Below are 17,883 nucleotides of genomic sequence, written 5' to 3' on the forward strand. Positions count from 1 at the left end.
CTCTTCTTTATGTTCCGACCGTCCTCTTCTTTCCGATTTCTGTGAGGAAGTCTGAAAAGATCGAGAGGGACGTGTATCATTATCTTGATATATGTCAGGTTTTCTGAAATTGTCCCTATTTCTAAGGTTGTATCTTTTTTCAGAGGGCTCCCATTGTGGAGACCTGCCCCCCCCCGTTCTGGAGATCTATCTCTCCATTGGGGAGACCTTCCTCTGGACTGAAACTGTTTTTCTCTGGGAGTGGTTTGTTTATTACCCTCCCACTTCTTTTTGGAGTAATGAGATTATTCTTAATAAAAGTGTTTTCAGGATTTTCAGTTAGTTGTGGTTTTAGTTGTTTCCCACCCAAACTATCTCTACCTAATTCTTCAAAGCACTTTTCAATTATTCTGGCAAGTTCAAAAGGTTGGTCTTTTATTTCTGTTTCTTTTAATTTTTGGCGGATCACCACAGATGCTGCTTCTCCCTTTATGTTGGCTAGTAGTATAGCCGAGACTTGCTTAAAGTCTTTCAGTAATTTCATAACTAGATTTAAAGCAGGCTCTGGACCGTATTCATTTTGAATCTGTCTTAGTACGCCTGGTATTACCGCCATAGACGGAACACCATGTGTTTTTGTGTATATTGAAGCAAAGACTGTTCGCCAAGTGTCACAGTCCTCCACATGTGGTGCGATCCCCATTGGTAAACAGATCGTCAGAATTCTGTGTTTTTCATGAGGTGTACTATCAGGGAATACTGCCTCTATTTGAGTAATCTTTTGAGCTAACCAGAACGGAATTTGTTCCCGTTTTGCGGGTAATTTGCCAATGACTGATTGTATAGTCTGTGGTGTAATTTTATTTGTGTTCCCCTGGTGAGGGGTGTGCTGTGGAATTTTTATTGCTGGTTGGACTGTTAAAGTCCGCATGACATATTGGACCAATTGTCTATGTATTTTAATTCATTGTTTTAGCTGAACTAAAAGTTCTCCGTCTGACATTTCTTAGATGTCAGGATGTGGTGTATAGCTGGCTAGAACCGGCCATGTCTACCTAGTGGACCGAGCCTGGTAATGTGATTTTGATGTTTTAGGGCGCCATTAAACCAGAGCTGATGCTCCTGGTAAGTTAGTGGAATTTCAACGTCCTCGAAAGGATTGTATTCCACTGGATGTTCCTCTGCTTTGTAGTAGTGGAACTCGTGTGTCACAGCATTTGCTGTTGGAAAAGTTATCCATGAATAGAATACCTCTGTCTGCTGATCTTCATGTGCCTCTACCACAAATATGACTGTACCACCTCTTGATGATACTCCATTAGACAGCTAACTTACCGTCGCCACCGCTGAGAGTCTGCAGCAGGTCCCAGGCGCCACCGCCAAGAGTCACCAAATTTACAAAGACCGCGCCGCCGCTCCGGGGACCACAACACCCGGCGGGCCACGCGGCGGCGCACAGCACGTGACCAAGGACGCGGGGAGAACGCGCCAGGAGGCGCTACAAATTCCCCGACACCCCGGCTGAGGGGGGGAGACAGCTAACTTACCGCCGCCACCGCTGAGAGTCTGCAGCAGGTCCCAGCCGCCACCGCCAAGAATCACCAAATTTACAAAGACCGCGCCGCCGCTCCGGGGACCACAACACCCGGCAGGCCACGCGGCGGCGCACAGCACGTGACCAAGGACGCGGGGAGAACGCGCCAGGAGGCGCTACAAATTCCCCGACACCCCGGCAGAGCGGGGGAGACAGCTAACTTACCGCCGCCACCGCTGAGAGTCTGCAGCAGGTCCCAGCCGCCACCGCCAAGAGTCACCAAATTTACAAAGACCGCGCCGCCGCTCCGGGGACAACAACACCCGGCAGGCCACGCGGCGGCGCACAGCACGTGACCAAGGACGCGGGGAGAATGCGCCAGGAGGCGCTACAAATTCCCCGACACCCCGGCAGAGCGGGGGAGACAGCTAACTTACCGCCGCCACCGCTGAGAGTCTGCAGCAGGTCCCAGCCGCCACCGCCAAGAGTCACCAAATTTACAAAGACCGCGCCGCCGCTCCGGGGACCACAACACCCGGCAGGCCACGCGGCGGCGCACAGCACGTGACCAAGGACGCGGGGAGAACGCGCCAGGAGGCGCTACAAATTCCCCGACACCCCCGCGTCGCGGGACGCGAGCGGGACGCCCGGGGCTAAGCCCGGGCAAAGGGCGGGCCCTCTACGGCCCTCATCGGCAGGAGGAGGCAGGGGCAGGGCCAGAAACGCTGCAGGAAGCATTATCGCAAGTAAGACTTTTCGGATTTAAGGGTCCTTCTTAAAAAATTCATAATCGTATAAAAAGTGAGTCTGCGTGTATATTGTTAACATGTCTACGAAATCTAAGGAATGTTTGCAAAACTCTCAAAACACTCTTGACAATTACCTTGTCCAAACCGTGAAAAAAATAAACACGCAGAGGAGAAATTCTTTGGGGTTGAGCCAATCCCCAGACCTATGTTGTCTGTCCCCTACTGCATCTATCCTGATCGATGACACTATTTTGCAGGAAGCCCATCAGGAGGGCATAATTAGTGGCCCTATTTCCCAAGGAACAAGTGGCACACCCGTCAACGTAATCCCGGCCTCTGAGGTTTCCAATGTAGAGGCTGAAAGTGACATTGACATTGACTCTGATCAGGAGAAACAGACTCGAGTTTCATCCGACGAGCAGACACCTAAAGGGCGTGCCACTAGGCCAAGACGATTATGCACTAAAAACCCACCCAAGCAGGGTGGTCCACGACCGGGGATAAGAAAGAAGAGGGCTATTACCCCAAAGTCAAAGCAAGCGAACATTGTGGAGGATAAACAAAATCATACTTTTGAGGATGCTTTTTTTGAAAGGATAGCTGACTTTTTTGAGCTCAAAATTAACGCTATTGTTAAACCCCTAATATCAAAAATTGACAAACTGCAAGCGGAAATTAAGAGATTGGGTGGACTCCACACTACGGTTGCAGGTGGGGTAGAAAGCATAACTACGTTAGTAACAAATCTGAGCAATATCACAGGGGGAAATGTGGTCAGAGAGGCTGTAAGTGATGGTGCAGTGAACCGGTTGCCAGATGAGAACTTACCGTCACAACCACCAACATCGATCGCTAACAGCGAGGGTTCTCTTTTAGTTAACATCCCAATAGATAGAACCCCCTCTGCCAGCTTCCCCCCAGTAAATGCTCACTCAACGGACCCCTTACAATTCTTAGTTGAAGCCACACCAGTGGTTCTAGTTTTAGCGAATGTCCCCCCTTTGGAAGGGGAAACAGTGGAAAGTCCCACCTCTCTCACAAGCAAGGCTTTGCACTGGTTAACCAGTAACATGCGGTTAGCCCCAGGGGGAAAGTACCATCTGGCAAGCGTAATTAAGTCAGCAACTAGGGTCCCCTGGTTGGGAAACCGACCGAAAAAGTTTAAAGGGGACTGTGTGGCAGTGAGCTTCTCAAATCAAGACGTCCTTCCCAATATACTTGCTAACCTATTTCCTCCTCAGCGCAGACAGGGTACTGTTGTTCCTTTAACCTTAAAGTTCTTTTATGGTGAACAGCAGAACGTCACCCACCCAAGAACTCCTGCGCCAGGGTGGGATAGAAATTGGGACTCAAACCACAGATGGGGGCAGGACATATGGCATAATGTAGCAGCCCATCATTCCTACTTAGCACAGCACAATCCTTTTGTAGAACCTCTTCAATTGTTTAATCGCTATGCCCCACTATCCTTCATGGATCAAAATGATTTACTCTCTCCCAGACAAGACAGTAATGGTGAGGGTCCTCCGTTTGCTCCTAGATTATCAGATCCGAAACCCACAGGCACTAGGGTCTGCAGAATTATGAGCTGGAATGTTGCTGGCATCAGAGCCAAAATCAACGATAAGAACTGGTTGGAGATAATTAGATCCAATGACATTCTCGCTTTCCAAGAAACTTGGGAAACGTCAGACAGACTTGTACTGGACGGCTTTTCCCACTTCTTTGTACCGGGAGTACCTAGTAAAACAGGAAGGGCGAAGGGGGGCTTGGCTATATACATCTCCCTAGATATTCAAGGAAAGCCAAGACAGATCAAAACTAATTCAATAAACATTCTAGCGGTTGAACTAATTACACCAAACTCACAGCCTATATTATTTGTTAATTTTTATAATTCTCCTGTCAGTCAAATCTTGAATGAGCATTTGGTAACTCTAGAGGAATTCCTGTCTACCCACAGTGAGAATAGTGCTCATGGGTTTGAGGTGATCCTTTTGGGGGATTACAACATCCATCCATGTGATAGGGATTGCCGAGTGGAGCATGAGGATTTTTTGCCCTATTCCTCTACTCCGCATTTTGAACACTCACCACGTGGAGAGGCTTTGGAATCGCTCCTAGCAACTTTTAATCTTTATGAATCAAATAGTTGCCGTATAGGCTCAAGGTTACCAACTTACGTGGGCAACAACACAGGCACAATTGTAGATTATATTTTTTTAACGTTTAGTTTTCTGGCTGAAGTGCTCAACTACAAGGTAGAAACCTCAGTTTTTAGTGATCACAACCCTGTAATTTTAGAGATTGTATCACAGGGAGTTTTGGGAAAGAGGGTGATTGAGGCTTTATGTGTGACAGATTTAGTCCTGAGTGATCAGAACCGCAGACTTAAATGGGACCAAGTTACCCCAATTACCTTTTTACAGGACACCCTGGCCAAAGTTGAGGGGGAGGTTGCAATCTGCTTGGATAATAATAACTCTGTGACTACCATGATAGAGGCTTTCAACGTTATCTGCCGTCAGGTCAACTCAGACCTGACCGTTAAGAAAAAGCCTAAAACACATAGGGGCCCAAATGGTTTGATTCAAATTGTTCCAAGGCTCACTCAATCCTCCTGAAAGCCTTAAAAAATAAACCAAGAGATAAAGAAAAGATAGCATCACTGAGGAAACAATACAGTCATGCTATCAGGACGAGGAAATCTGAGATTAAAAAGGAGGCCTGGAATGATCTATTGTCGCCCGATATACAAAGAGATAGTGCTAGATTTTGGGCAATAATAAACCATCCTTACTTTGTGGGATTAGAGAATCAGAGAGCAGACTGCACCATTCCTGACGAACAGTGGGTCACACATTTCAGTAATATTTATAGCTGTCCTGATACCACTCTAGGCTGTGGAATGCAATTCACACAAGCAGTAACCACCATCTCCCCTTTTAGCATAGAGGAGGTGAAAAAAGCGATTAATGACACACTCTTTAAAAAGGCACCGGGGCCCGATGGGGTTCCTGCAGATTTCTTTAAGTGTGCCCCTGAACTAAGTGCCAAAATTCTCACAAATATTTTTAACGTTACCAGGGACTTTATTTTTCCTACTAGCTGGGCTAAGTCCACGATAATACCGATTTTTAAAAAAGGACAGAGAACAGATCCGGCCTGCTATAGGCCAATCTCTCTCATTGATTCCAGTGTCAAAATCCTAGGAAGAGTCCTTTTAGGAAGACTGACCCAGCTTTTAGAAGGGAAGGGTGTCCTATCAAATGCACAATATGGTTTTAGAGCCAAAAGAGGAACTTTAGATCAGTGTCTAAATTTAGAACTGATCATAAATAAATACGCAATTGCCAAGGGGGGCTCTCTGTACATGGCCTTTATGGATCTCTCCTCAGCTTTTGACCTGGTTAACAGGGCTAAGCTGTGGGGGGTCCTTTTGTCCATGGGCATTGATGCTCCTCTGGTTAGGTATCTGGCCGAGTTACATAGAGATCTTAAGACCTCGGTCAGAGTGACCAGGGAAGGGAGATGTACTTGCCACTTTAAGTCAGAGAGGGGGGTTAGGCAAGGGTGTATCCTTGCCCCCCTTCTCTTCACTCTTTATATAAATGATCTTGAGGCAGTCCTGGCAGCTTCCCACACCGACATCCCGTGTGCAGGTGAGACAAAGATACCTGTCCTCCTGTACGCGGACGATGCGGTCCTCTTGGCACGTTCCGGAGTGGCACTAAACAAACTCCTTTTATCCTTTGGGGATTTCATGTCCTCGTTGGACATGAAAACCAACACAGATAAATCTCATGTAATGATTGCAGGAGCCGCAGGCAGGAAAAGAAAGTCGAAAACATTTTATTGTGCGGGGAAAGAGGTCAGGAGAGTTCCATCTTTTCCCTACTTAGGAGTGACCTTTGATGAAAAGGGCACGTGGGGCCCCCAGCACTCCGTTAAAAGCAACGCAGTGGCAAGAGCGGCCGCTGGGTTGCTTGATTTTGCTAAAAAACTTGGAGCCCGCCCCATGGAAAGCATTATAAAGGTCTATAAAGCTAAATGTTTGTCGGTTGCCCAATACGGTACTGTCATTTGGGGGTACACTAATCATGATAAAATCCAGAAAGCCGAAAATAAATTTCTGAGAACTTTGCTTTCTGTCCCTCAATCGATTTCCACTTATATAATACATACAGAGCTTGGATTGGGCTACATAACCGACATTTTAAAACTAGCCCCAGTTATTGGATGGTTGAAAATTTGGCTCAACCAGGAGCTTACATTAAATCATATTATCTTAAAAGACTGTTTAGCCCTGGATAGAGCTCATAACATTCCGTGGGTAAAATACGTTCAGACGCAGCTAATTTTAGTTGGTCGACCTGAACTTTTTTCTTCTCCACATTTGATAAACCAGGAAGATATAAAAACTGTTAAAAATATCCTGACAAATTTCTATGTTTTGGAGAGGGAAGCCACAGAGTTAAATAAACCCACAGTCAGGAAACATTGTATGTTGACATCTGCCCCAGGAATGGAACCATATCTTTTCCTGGTATCTAAACCATACCATTGTTTCCTTCTAACAAGATTTCGTCTTGATTTGATTCCCTTCATTCTGGGTAATTTTAAAACATGGAATAGACCCGATAATGCTGAACCATGTGATTGTGATCACTTTTCTATTCAGGACACGACTCATTTTATCTTGTTCTGCGGCCACTATACTGAGATTAGGAAAAAATATCTGCTTCCTATATTGTGCAATTTGGGCTTTACGCAGGTAAAACCAGCTTTGATGTTCCTGCAACTCCTTCCTAATGTAAAAGTAGCATTTCATGTCGCTAGTTTTTTGGTTGCTGGTGCACGCATAAACAAGCATCGCACAAGAACTAGGCATCTTGTTTCTGATTAATGATTACTTTTTTATATCTCACTGTTCTTAATATTTTTAATATTTATGTATAACTTATTTTGTATATCGTGATTTTAGAGTTTTAAACAAAATATTGACCTGTACTAATTTGTGTTCTGATGAAATGTTGTCATGTATTAATGCTCGTTCTTTTATGATTTTTAATAATCGAATAAAGATAATTGACTGACTGACTGACTGACTGATACTCCATTATTTATAATTTTGTAAGTTACACTTCTTCTTATATTTATCGGGATGATTATTGCATCCGGGTCATTTTGTAGAGCTGTCATTCAAGACTGATTGAGCTGCTATACTAGCTCTTTCCCTTTCGTCGTCACTTTCCGTCATTTTTGCTGACAGAAAGTTTGCAGAGCAAGTTTCAAGGAAACAAAGATTAGGTGCACAATATTTTGAAACACTGTATCCTTCAACGTTGACTAAACCAAAAATTAATACATAGGATTCTCCTCCTACTAAGTTTTGGCGGATATTAACCTTTTACCCACTCCAGACGTCTATTGGAATTTTTACGGGGAAAGGGGTCTGTGTGAAAAGCACGACTGAGTTACTCTAGTATCTAGCGTTAAATTATCGCCTTACCAAACGTTGGGCGCCATGTAGTGTAGTTCTTACATTCCCAATAGGCTCTGCGCATTGGAATAACAAACGATAGTTTAGACATAGGACTTAGGTCGACTAGGTCTCTATTGAATATGCTAGACTTAATTATGAATGCCAGCTAGCTAAGAGGTCACTAGAAACCCCCGAACTCACAAGAAGGGATTAGTTTCTGACAACAGCATAAACATGACAACTTTGCTCCCCCAAGAATAAGGAGTATATCTCCAGAGTCGCGGAAACAATAGATAGCTATTTCACTCAGTCAATCGTGCATGCTTAGTTCCACCAGAAGAGCATAGAAACAGAGAGACGGGCGTTTTCAATAAAAGAGGTTATTTATTGAGCAGTCTTCTTTCTCATGCAAGAGAAGTGAATTGCTACAATCGCAATACTTGTCATGAAGTAAAGTGCGTAGAGTAAAAAGAGTATTATGAAATAATACTGTAAAAGCATTATATGGTTTCTAAGCCATAAGATACTTAAAATGGATAAAATACATACAATGATAAAATAATGACTAACCGTACTCAACTGGCTCTTCTAAGATACGCCTACTCCGGTGTACCTAACCTAAGCCTAGTACATGGGAAGGAGTAAGTGAGATGTAGTTTGAGTTAAAATAGTTTCTGCCAAGAATCTAAATCAAGAATTCTCTAAGGGTCTAATCAGCTCCGTACCTTGGTTATAGAATGAAGGAGGTCTTGTATCTCTCTCTCAGGACTCGATCTCCCAGCAACCCGCAAGGGTGACCGGAAAACACTGGAGCTGGATTTCTCACCAGGAGAAAAGACAGCGTCTCTCTCAGTGCGTCAATGGGAGGGTCTGCTTCCTTTGGCACTTGCTACAGCAGGGCGTCGGGCAAGTAGATAGTCGATCTGCTTCAAACCACTGTGTGTTTTGCTAGGGCAGATGCTGGTATATTTATACCTGGAAGGTGCCGAGTTTGACGTAAGGTTGGACATAAGACGTCACTAAGAACTAAGGCTGCTGGAGGCTTGGTTTATCTAAGAACACGTTGTGCTTTCTAGGAGTCTATGGGAGTAGCCTTGCCGTATTTGGACTGCATTGGCTATGTCTTAATATGGGTATGATTCTTATGCCTCTATAAGGATATGATTTGATATAACCACATAAGGGCAGAAATCGGGAATATTACCTAGAGTCCTAGATTCGTCTACAACAGTACACATCACTGGATGTTTTATCTCGTCACCACACCCAGAAGTGATATCGTAGACCACCTCAATCTACTTATGCGGGCATTGAGTTGATAAAATTGATACAAGGTCTCTTTTCTTGTGTTGATGGTGTAAAATTTGTATTGTGCTTATATACCTAACCAAAAGAGACAAAAATGATAGACAGAATTCGGAAAAATTCAAACATTCACCCCCAGTCAAGTGATCTGGGTTAAATCCATTGGTCTTTTGCTCACCATGCCACGCCAGTTAAGACTTAGCCATATTCAAATCATTGGCCCTGCTCGACATGGGTACAGTCCATCTTGAACTTTCAAGTCAGGTTCTCCCTGGACCAGAAACAAGCATACTGGGACCGGTTTCGGGGTATCACCAGTTATCAGTCATCTTAAATCCAGTGTACAGTGAGCCCGGGACCCACGTCTAGGCATACCTGTGGCCCTTTATATGGTTCCTCCCCAGGGTGGGCTTTTCTATGGTACATTGGCTGAGCGGTGCCTTTCTAATAAATGCCTTGTCACTTTCTGTAGATTTATACGGTTACTTCATTAAGAACACTTTGTAACATTCTCCAGGAACTCGCCCAGAGTTCTGCAAAGCCAGCCCTTACTTCATCACCTAACTCGCCATTGCCTCCGAACACTACATATTGATAGCAGATCTCAGATTCCACATGGAAGACCTTAGCGACGTCAGCACTGCCAACCTAACAGAAAGCATGAACAACATTGGCCTCATCCAACTCGTTATCGACCCAACACACAATTTTGGGCACACGCTTGACTCCATCCTCATCTCCAGAGAAACAATCAAGCACCACCATCTCACATAACTCACCTGGACCGACCACTCCATTGATAAAGATCAGATCACACCACAGCAATGAGCTTTTCACCATCATTATGGAATTCAGCAACCCAGCAGCCACCGAGAATATCATAACTCCCTCATAGAATCTGTGATACACGCTTGCTGACTACTCCATTAGAAGATCGCTATCATCTACAGGGACTTTGAACTTCAGCTCTCTACCAGTGACAGCCTCGACCTCCTCACACCCACTGACAATAACTTTGACCTCCGTCTCACTATCTGGGATATCCTCATTGCACAAGACACCACCTCTATAATGAACTCCATGCAGTCTGGGGTCCCCACTGATCCATGCCCCAACCATTCTTTAACGTCAGGAGCAAGGTGATCAGCTTAGAGCTCACAAACCCACATAGCAGATCGATCACCTTGGCCTCCTTCGCAGAAGAGTGATAACATGTAGAAGTGAAACCCCTCCGAAAAAAAAACATTCAGCAGACCTAGAGCAGTTGAAGAACTCCCGACTGATACCCCTGCTCTCCTTCCTGGACATAGTCTTCAAAAGGACAATCAACAGTAAGCTCACCAGACACCTGGAGCACAACAACCTCCTGGACTCCTCCCAGTCAGGCTTCCGTGCCAATCAAAGTATAGAGACTGCCCTGCTAGCAGCCACAGATGAGATCAAAGCCCTCCTGGACCTCAGTCAGAATACAGCCCCGTCCTCCTTGACCTCTCGGCTGCCTTCGATATGGTCTCTCACCAGATCCTGATCAACAAGCTCCACCACATCGGAATCCAAGGAAATGCCCTCAAATGGATCGCCTTCTACCTCACCAGAAAAACTCTGAAAATCAGACTCCCGCCCTACTCCTGAGCCCAAGGACATCATCTGTGGTACCCCACAAGGATCCTCCGTCATCCCCACCTTCTTCTACACTTACATGATACCCCTAGCCAACATTATTAGATCGCACAGACTGAAAGTCATCTTCTACACCCACCTCACCAACTCCAGAGACAACTTACATAGGTGCCCGGCCCATATCACCGACTGGATGAAGCACAACTTCCTAAAACTGAACACAGACAAGACGGAAGTCCTCATCTTCAGTAACTACGCATCTCCTTGGAGCGACGCATGGTGGTCAGCAGAACCTGGTTTCTTCCCCTCCCTTACAGACCATGCCCATGACTCATAATGCACATGCACTGTGAGATCTTTAGATCTTGCAGCTCTCCATCAGCACCAGACAAATGATCACCCAAGCCCTGGTGACCAACTGGCTTGGCTACCTAAAAACTCTGTATGTAGGAATCAACACTAACCTCCAGAGACAACTGCAGACAATACAGAACTCAGCAGCAATGCTAATCCTCAACCTCCTGAAGCAGACCCACATCACTCCTCACCTCAGTAAACTCTACTGGCTCCCAGTCCAGAAAAGAGGCAAGATACAGACCCATGCTTATAAGGCACTCCACAACGAAGGATCGTCCTACATCAGCCAAAGTTTATTCTTTAACCAGCCCGCCAGACACCTGCATTCCACCTCCCTCTTGCTCACTCACACTCCCAGAGTCTGAAAAACCAGGCACAGAGGCTGCTCTTTCTCCCACCTGGCTGTAAAGACCTGGAATGAACTTCCCTGCACTGGAGATCTGACTCATCAATGAATCTGGAAAGAACTCAAGATCTGGCTTTTCAACTGATCGGCCCCTCCGGACAGCAACTCCTCCCCAGCGGCTTGAGAATCTCACAGATGATTTGCCGTGCTTAATAAATACCCATTGATTGATTCAAGTCCGTACATTCATATAGATTTTTCCCAGTGGGGACTTTGATGTTGTTTAGCTCTCCCTTGCTAAAAAATGCCTTGCTACAATCAGTGCAGTCTTCAGGGTGGACTTTTGATGCTGCGTTAGCTCTCCATTTATGAATGCATGGTCACATTCAATTCATTTATAGAGTTTCTCTCCTGTGTGAACATTCTGATTTATTACATTTTGTTTTGTAATCAATCCCTTGTCAAATTATATTTATTAATAGGTTTCTCCCTAGTGTGCATTTGTTGATGCTGCATTAGATTATTCTTCCTTGGAAGTCTTTATTACACTCTGTAAATACAAATGATTTTTTACCATGTAAATTTTCAGACATCGCTTCAGTTGTCCATTTATTATGAATGCTTTGTGGTATTCAATACATACATTTTCTCTCCTGTGTGAACTTTCTGATTTTGTATTAAATGTTGCTTTGTGATGAATACCTTGTCACATTCTGTAAACTGCTAAGTCGTATTCAGTACAGCCCTATCGTTTCTAACCAGTGTGGAATTTCTGATGTACTATTATGTACATTCATAGGTTTTCTCCCCTGTGTGGACTATCTGATGTTGCATAAGACATGACATTATAATAAACGCATTCTCACATTCAGTGCAGTTGAATGGTTTCTTCCCAATGTGGATTTTCTAATGTCACTTCAGGTCTCCATTTGTTATAAATGCTTTGTCACATTCAGTGCATTCATACGGATTCCCCGCCAGTGGGGATCTTTTGATGTTGCTTTAGCGCTCTATATTTTATAAATGCCTTCCCACAATCTGTACGTTTATACGGTTTCTCCCCAGTGTGGATATTTTGATGTCGCTTCAGCTCTCCATTTGTTATAAATGCTTTGTCACATTCTGTACATTGATATGGTCTCTCTCCAGTGTGGACTTTTTCATGTCGCTTCAGCTCTCCATTTGCTATAAATGCTTTTTCACATTCTGTACATTGATATGGTCTCTCTCCAGTGTGGACTTTTTCATGTCGCTTCAGCTCTCCATTTGCTATAAATGCTTTTTCACATTCTGTACATTGATATGGTCTCTCTCCAGTGTGGACTTTTTGATGTCGCTTCAGCTCTCCATTTGTTATAAATGCTTTGTCACATTCTGTACATTGATATGGTCTCTCTCCAGTGTAGACTTTTTGATGTCGCTTCAGATCTCGATTGGTCTTAAATGCTTTGTCACATTCTGTACATTGATATGGTCTCTCTCCAGTGTGGACTTTTTGATGTTGTTTCAGCTGTACATTTGTTCTGAATGCTTTGTCACATTCTGTACATTGATGTGATTTCTCCCCAGTGTGGACTCTCTGATGTTCCATTAGTTTTGACTTTCTAATGAATGCCATGTCACATTCTGTACATTTGTATGGTTTCTCCCCAGTGTGGATTTTCTGATGTTGATTTAGCTTACTATTTCTGATAAATGATTTGTCACATTCTGTACATTGATATGATCTCTCTCCAGTGTGGGTTTTCTGATGGTTTTTTAGGTCTCCATTAAAAATAAATGCCACGTCACATTCTGTACATTGGTATGGTTTCTCCCCAGTGTGGATTTTCTGATGGTTTTTTAGCTCTCCATTTGTTATAAATGTCTTGTCACATTCTGTACATGCATACTGTTTCTCTCCAGTGTGGGTATTTTGATGTCGCTTCAGCTCTCCATTTGTTATAAATGCTTTGTCACATTCTGTACATTGATATGGTCTCTCTCCAGTGTGGACTTTTTGATGTCGCTTAAGCTCTCCATTTGCTATAAATGCTTTTTCACATTCTGTACATTGATATGGTCTCTCTCCAGTGTGGACTTTTTGATGTCGCTTCAGCTCTCCATTTGTTATAAATGCTTTGTCACATTCTGTACATTGATATGGTCTCTCTCCAGTGTAGACTTTTTGATGTCGCTTCAGATCTCGATTGATCTTAAATGCTTTGTCACATTCTGTACATTGATATGGTCTCTCTCCAGTGTGGACTTTTTGATGTTGCTTCAGCTGTACATTTGTTCTGAATGCTTTGTCACATTCTGTGCATTGATGTGATTTCTCCCCAGTGTGGACTCTCTGATGTTCCATTAGTTTTGACTTTCTAATGAATGCCATGTCACATTCTGTACATTTGTATGGTTTCTCCCCAGTGTGGATTTTCTGATGTTGATTTAGCTTACTATTTCTGATAAATGATTTGTCACATTCTGTACATTGATATGATCTCTCTCCAGTGTGGGTTTTCTGATGGTTTTTTAGGTCTCCATTAAAAATAAATGCCATGTCACATTCTGTACATTGGTATGGTTTCTCCCCAGTGTGGATTTTCTGATGGTTTTTTAGCTCTCCATTTGTTATAAATGCCTTGTCACTTTCTGTACATGCATACTGTTTCTCCCCAGTGTGGGTTTTCTGATGTCGTTTTAGCTCTCCATTTGTTATAAATGCTTTGTCACATTCTGTACATTGATATGGTTTCTCCCCAGTGTGGACTTTCACATGTTTAATTAGATGTGACTTTCTAATATATGCCATGTCACATTCTGTACATTGGTATGGTTTCTCCCCAGTGTGGATTTTCTGATGTTGCTTTAGCTCTCTATTTCTTATAAATGATTTGTCACATTCTGTACATTGATATGATCTCTCTCCAGTGTGGGTTTTCTGGTGCAGCTTTAGATCTCCCGTTCTTATAAATGCTTTGTCACATTCTGTACATTGATATGATCTCTCTCCAGTGTGGGTTTACTGGTGGTTTTTTAGGTCTCCACTGAAAATAAATGCCATGTCACATTCTGTGCATTTACATGGATTCTCCCCAGTGTGGATTTTGTGATGTCGTTTTAGCTCTCCATTTGTTATAAATGCCTTGTCACATCCTGTACATGCATACTGTTTCTCCCCAGTGTGGGTTTTCTGATGTTGTGTTAGCCGTCCATTTGTTATAAATGCTTTGTCACATTCTTTAGATGTGACTTTCTAATGAATGCCACGTCACATTCTGTACATTCATACGGTTTCTCCCCAGTGTGGATCATTTGATGCCGCTTTAGATTCGCCTTCCATCTGAACAATGTATTACATTCTGTACATTTATATGGTTTCTCCTCTACGTGGACACTCTGATGCTGCATTAGATCTTTCATTGCAAAGAACACGTTTCCACAGTCAATCCATCTATCTGGTTTTTCTCCAGTATGAAGTTTCTTATGTCACACTTGCTCTTTATGTTTGCCTAATAAATGTTTTGTCATATTCTAGAAATTCATATGGTTTTTCTCCTTTGTGTTCTTTCTGATACCAGGTTATCTCTTCATTCGTAATGAGCACCTTAGACTTGCTTCAGTATGCCAGTGCGTTGTGTCTCCAATGTCTATCAGCTGATATCTAAGAGCCAAGTACAGACCTCATTGGGCATCTTGGGTTTTCTGCTGTAGAAAAAGACTTCGGCGAGGCATTAGCCTTCAAGGGAAGAGTTTTTGAGGCACACTGTTTTTACATCACTCCCCACACGAGTGATGTTTAATAGCTTTACTTTTTTCATTCATTACTGCATTTATTTCACCTGTTAGATTAAGAAAAAGAAACAATGAATAAGCTTAAATGCAAAGCCCATCAGAAAAACCTATTGGCATTTAATGATACATTTAAGTGTCCATATAGACAAGTGCGCTGAAGAAATTCTAGATTCCACTTTCAATGTAAAGATGCAATAGGCAGAGTAAGGGCATACGATCCTTACGTGATCCCCTTCTATTGAGGAGTGTGGACTCAAGGAGTAACCAAGAGACCAGAGGCTGTTGCTTGTTCAGTGTTCAGTGAGTGAGATCTTCTCCCACGACACACTACAATGTTAAATTCATAGCAACCAGATGCCTCCCTTCTTATCCAGGGAACGGTTCCTATTATCACACAGCCTCACGAATAATGCAAGATGGAACCTGTTAGAAACCTGGTCTCTAGTTGGAAGAGGTATGCACCATGTCCAAGTAGGGCCAGCAATCCTGGTCAGGGTAAGTCACAACACAATTCCAAATTATTCTGTGCTCACCCCCTGGTAGCTGGGCACAGAGCAGGCATGCTTAAAAGGCAATGTTTAAAGGGTTTGTGCAATAACTCATGCAACAACACAGTGAATACATCACAAAAAGACTCAGTTTAGAAATATAGAGAATATTTATCTGAGTAAAACAAGTCCAAAACGATCATCAAAATCAATCAAGTAGAAGCTGTGATATTGAATTTTGAAGAGATAAAAGCTAATAAAATGATTAACACTAAAAAAAGGATACTTCAGGTTGGTCAAAAGGGACCGGTACAAATTCAAAGTGCAGGCCGACTACGATGGAGCGCAGAAAGACTACAGGGACCCATTAGGGCCCACTGAACACAGTACCTTGGAACTTGGGGTGCAGTGTGTGTGGGGAGGCCTTGTGCCATCTAGCGGAAGAGACTTTGCTGGGCTTCGCGCTGCGTCACATCAGATTTGGCAAAGACTCAGCTGCAGAAACCACTTCTGAGGTCCAGAACTTGGAGGGGGCACCTCAGACAAGGGTAGGACTTACAGAAGGGAGAGTCCAGCAGCATCAGCAGAACTGCAGGAAGTCTTTTGTGTCTCTAACACTTCAGAAACAGGAGGCAAGCTTACAACCCCCTGGATCACACTTTGGAGTGAAGGCAGAGTCTAGCTATCCTTCCAGGAGTCATAGAGCTGCACTCAACAGGGAAATACACAGAAAAGCAGTTCTTCCACTAAAACAATCCACTTGAGTCTTTTCTGCAGCACCACAGTTCTTCTGACAGCGGTTCTGTGTAGATCCAGAAGTGACGGAGTTGACGGGGCCAGAGACTTAGCACTTATGTCCAAATGTGCCTATGATCTGAGGGAAACTCCAAAGAGTGGTTTTTAAGTGCACCAGTATCTCTTTCAATCCCAGCACTCACTCCAGACTACCAAAGGGAGTTATCAGTAATTTGTATGGTCAGTTCGCTACCCTGTGATGTGTAAGGGTGGGCCCCTTCCTCCCATCTGCCCAGGAAGATCCATCAGAATACAGATGGATGCTAAATCACACCCAACCTGTGCACTGTCTGTGGCTGTCTAGATGGAATGCACAAAGGGGCCGGTCACCTAGCCCAGACGTGTATTAGAGACAGGGTATAAGGCACAAAGAGCAGTACAAGCATAGAAAAGTCCACTTTCTAAAAGTAGCATTTTTAAAATAGGAATGTTAAATCAGTCTTTACCAGTAAAGAGGATTTATCATTTCTATTCCAAAGATATGAAATATGAAACATGAAACGGCTACTCCTTTCCAATCAGGAATTACAGCTTATAGGTATTCTAAGGAATTCCCAGTTCTAGCCAATGAAAGTCGGCATTACAGCAGTGAAAAATGAATTTAGCTGTTTGTCACTACCAGGACATGTAAAACAGAGTATATGTTGCGACTTTTACTTACATAGCACTCTCCCTTTGGTTCACCAAGGGCCATCCTTAGGGGCGTCTAATATGTCAAGAAAGGAGATTTGAAGGCTTGGCAAGTAGTTTTAAATGTATAGTTGATGTGGCAGTAAACTTAAAACACATAGGCACTGCAGTGGCAGGCCTGAGACATGGTTTCAGGCTGCATATGTGGGTAGCACAATCAGTGCTGCAGACCACTAGTAGCAAATAATTTGCAGACCCTCGGCACATGTAGTAACATAGATCTGAGTGACGCTGCAGGAATGCGCCACAGCAGACACTCAATCTCCAACAAGGTATCCCCACCCCAGTTCTTTTAATACTTGATTTTTAATAAAATATTGCCCAAGGCATCAGATGCGTGCCAGGTTTCCCACAATGTACACCAAGCCAAACATAACAGCATTTAGACCCGAAGCAACACAGAGAGTAGCCTGTCCACATGTTTTTTTTTTTTTTTCTTTTTTTTTAAACCTTTATTTGGAGACAAGCAGGGTCAAGGGAAGTGCATACACAATACATACAGTCACATATGACCATTACAATGGTACGTCAGAACCAAAAAATGAGATACAAACAAGTACAGGGCAGCAGACCAGTCAATGCAAGGAGCAACATCGAAATGTACAGTGCAAATCAAAGAGCAATGATCCAGCACGGGCAGCCAAGCTAATAAGACAATACAGTATGGACACATTCTGTTAGCGTATTGCAAATAAAACAAAATAGACTCAGATAAAAGGAACACATATAATGAAGGTACCGAGCAGGGATATGATCTC

The 17,883-nt window shown here is 43.5% G+C and overlaps 1 protein-coding gene across 1 annotated transcript in view; it reads right to left on the reverse strand.

Moving 5' to 3' along the window:
• Nucleotides 1-8,111: 8,111 nt before the first annotated feature.
• The window catches only part of LOC144805611 (uncharacterized), a 59,749-nt gene continuing 49,977 nt past the window's right edge, over nucleotides 8,112-17,883 (reverse strand). The window contains exon 2 of the mRNA XM_078672135.1: nucleotides 8,112-15,199. Within this exon, the coding sequence (XP_078528261.1) occupies nucleotides 12,337-14,169 (1,833 nt within the window). The 5' untranslated portion in view covers nucleotides 14,170-15,199 and the 3' untranslated portion in view covers nucleotides 8,112-12,336. The remainder of the gene's footprint in view (nucleotides 15,200-17,883) is intronic.

The sequence above is a fragment of the Lissotriton helveticus genome, assembly GCF_964261635.1.
Source record: "Lissotriton helveticus chromosome 1_1 unlocalized genomic scaffold, aLisHel1.1 SUPER_1_unloc_16, whole genome shotgun sequence".
NCBI classification, from domain to species: domain Eukaryota; kingdom Metazoa; phylum Chordata; class Amphibia; order Caudata; family Salamandridae; genus Lissotriton; species Lissotriton helveticus.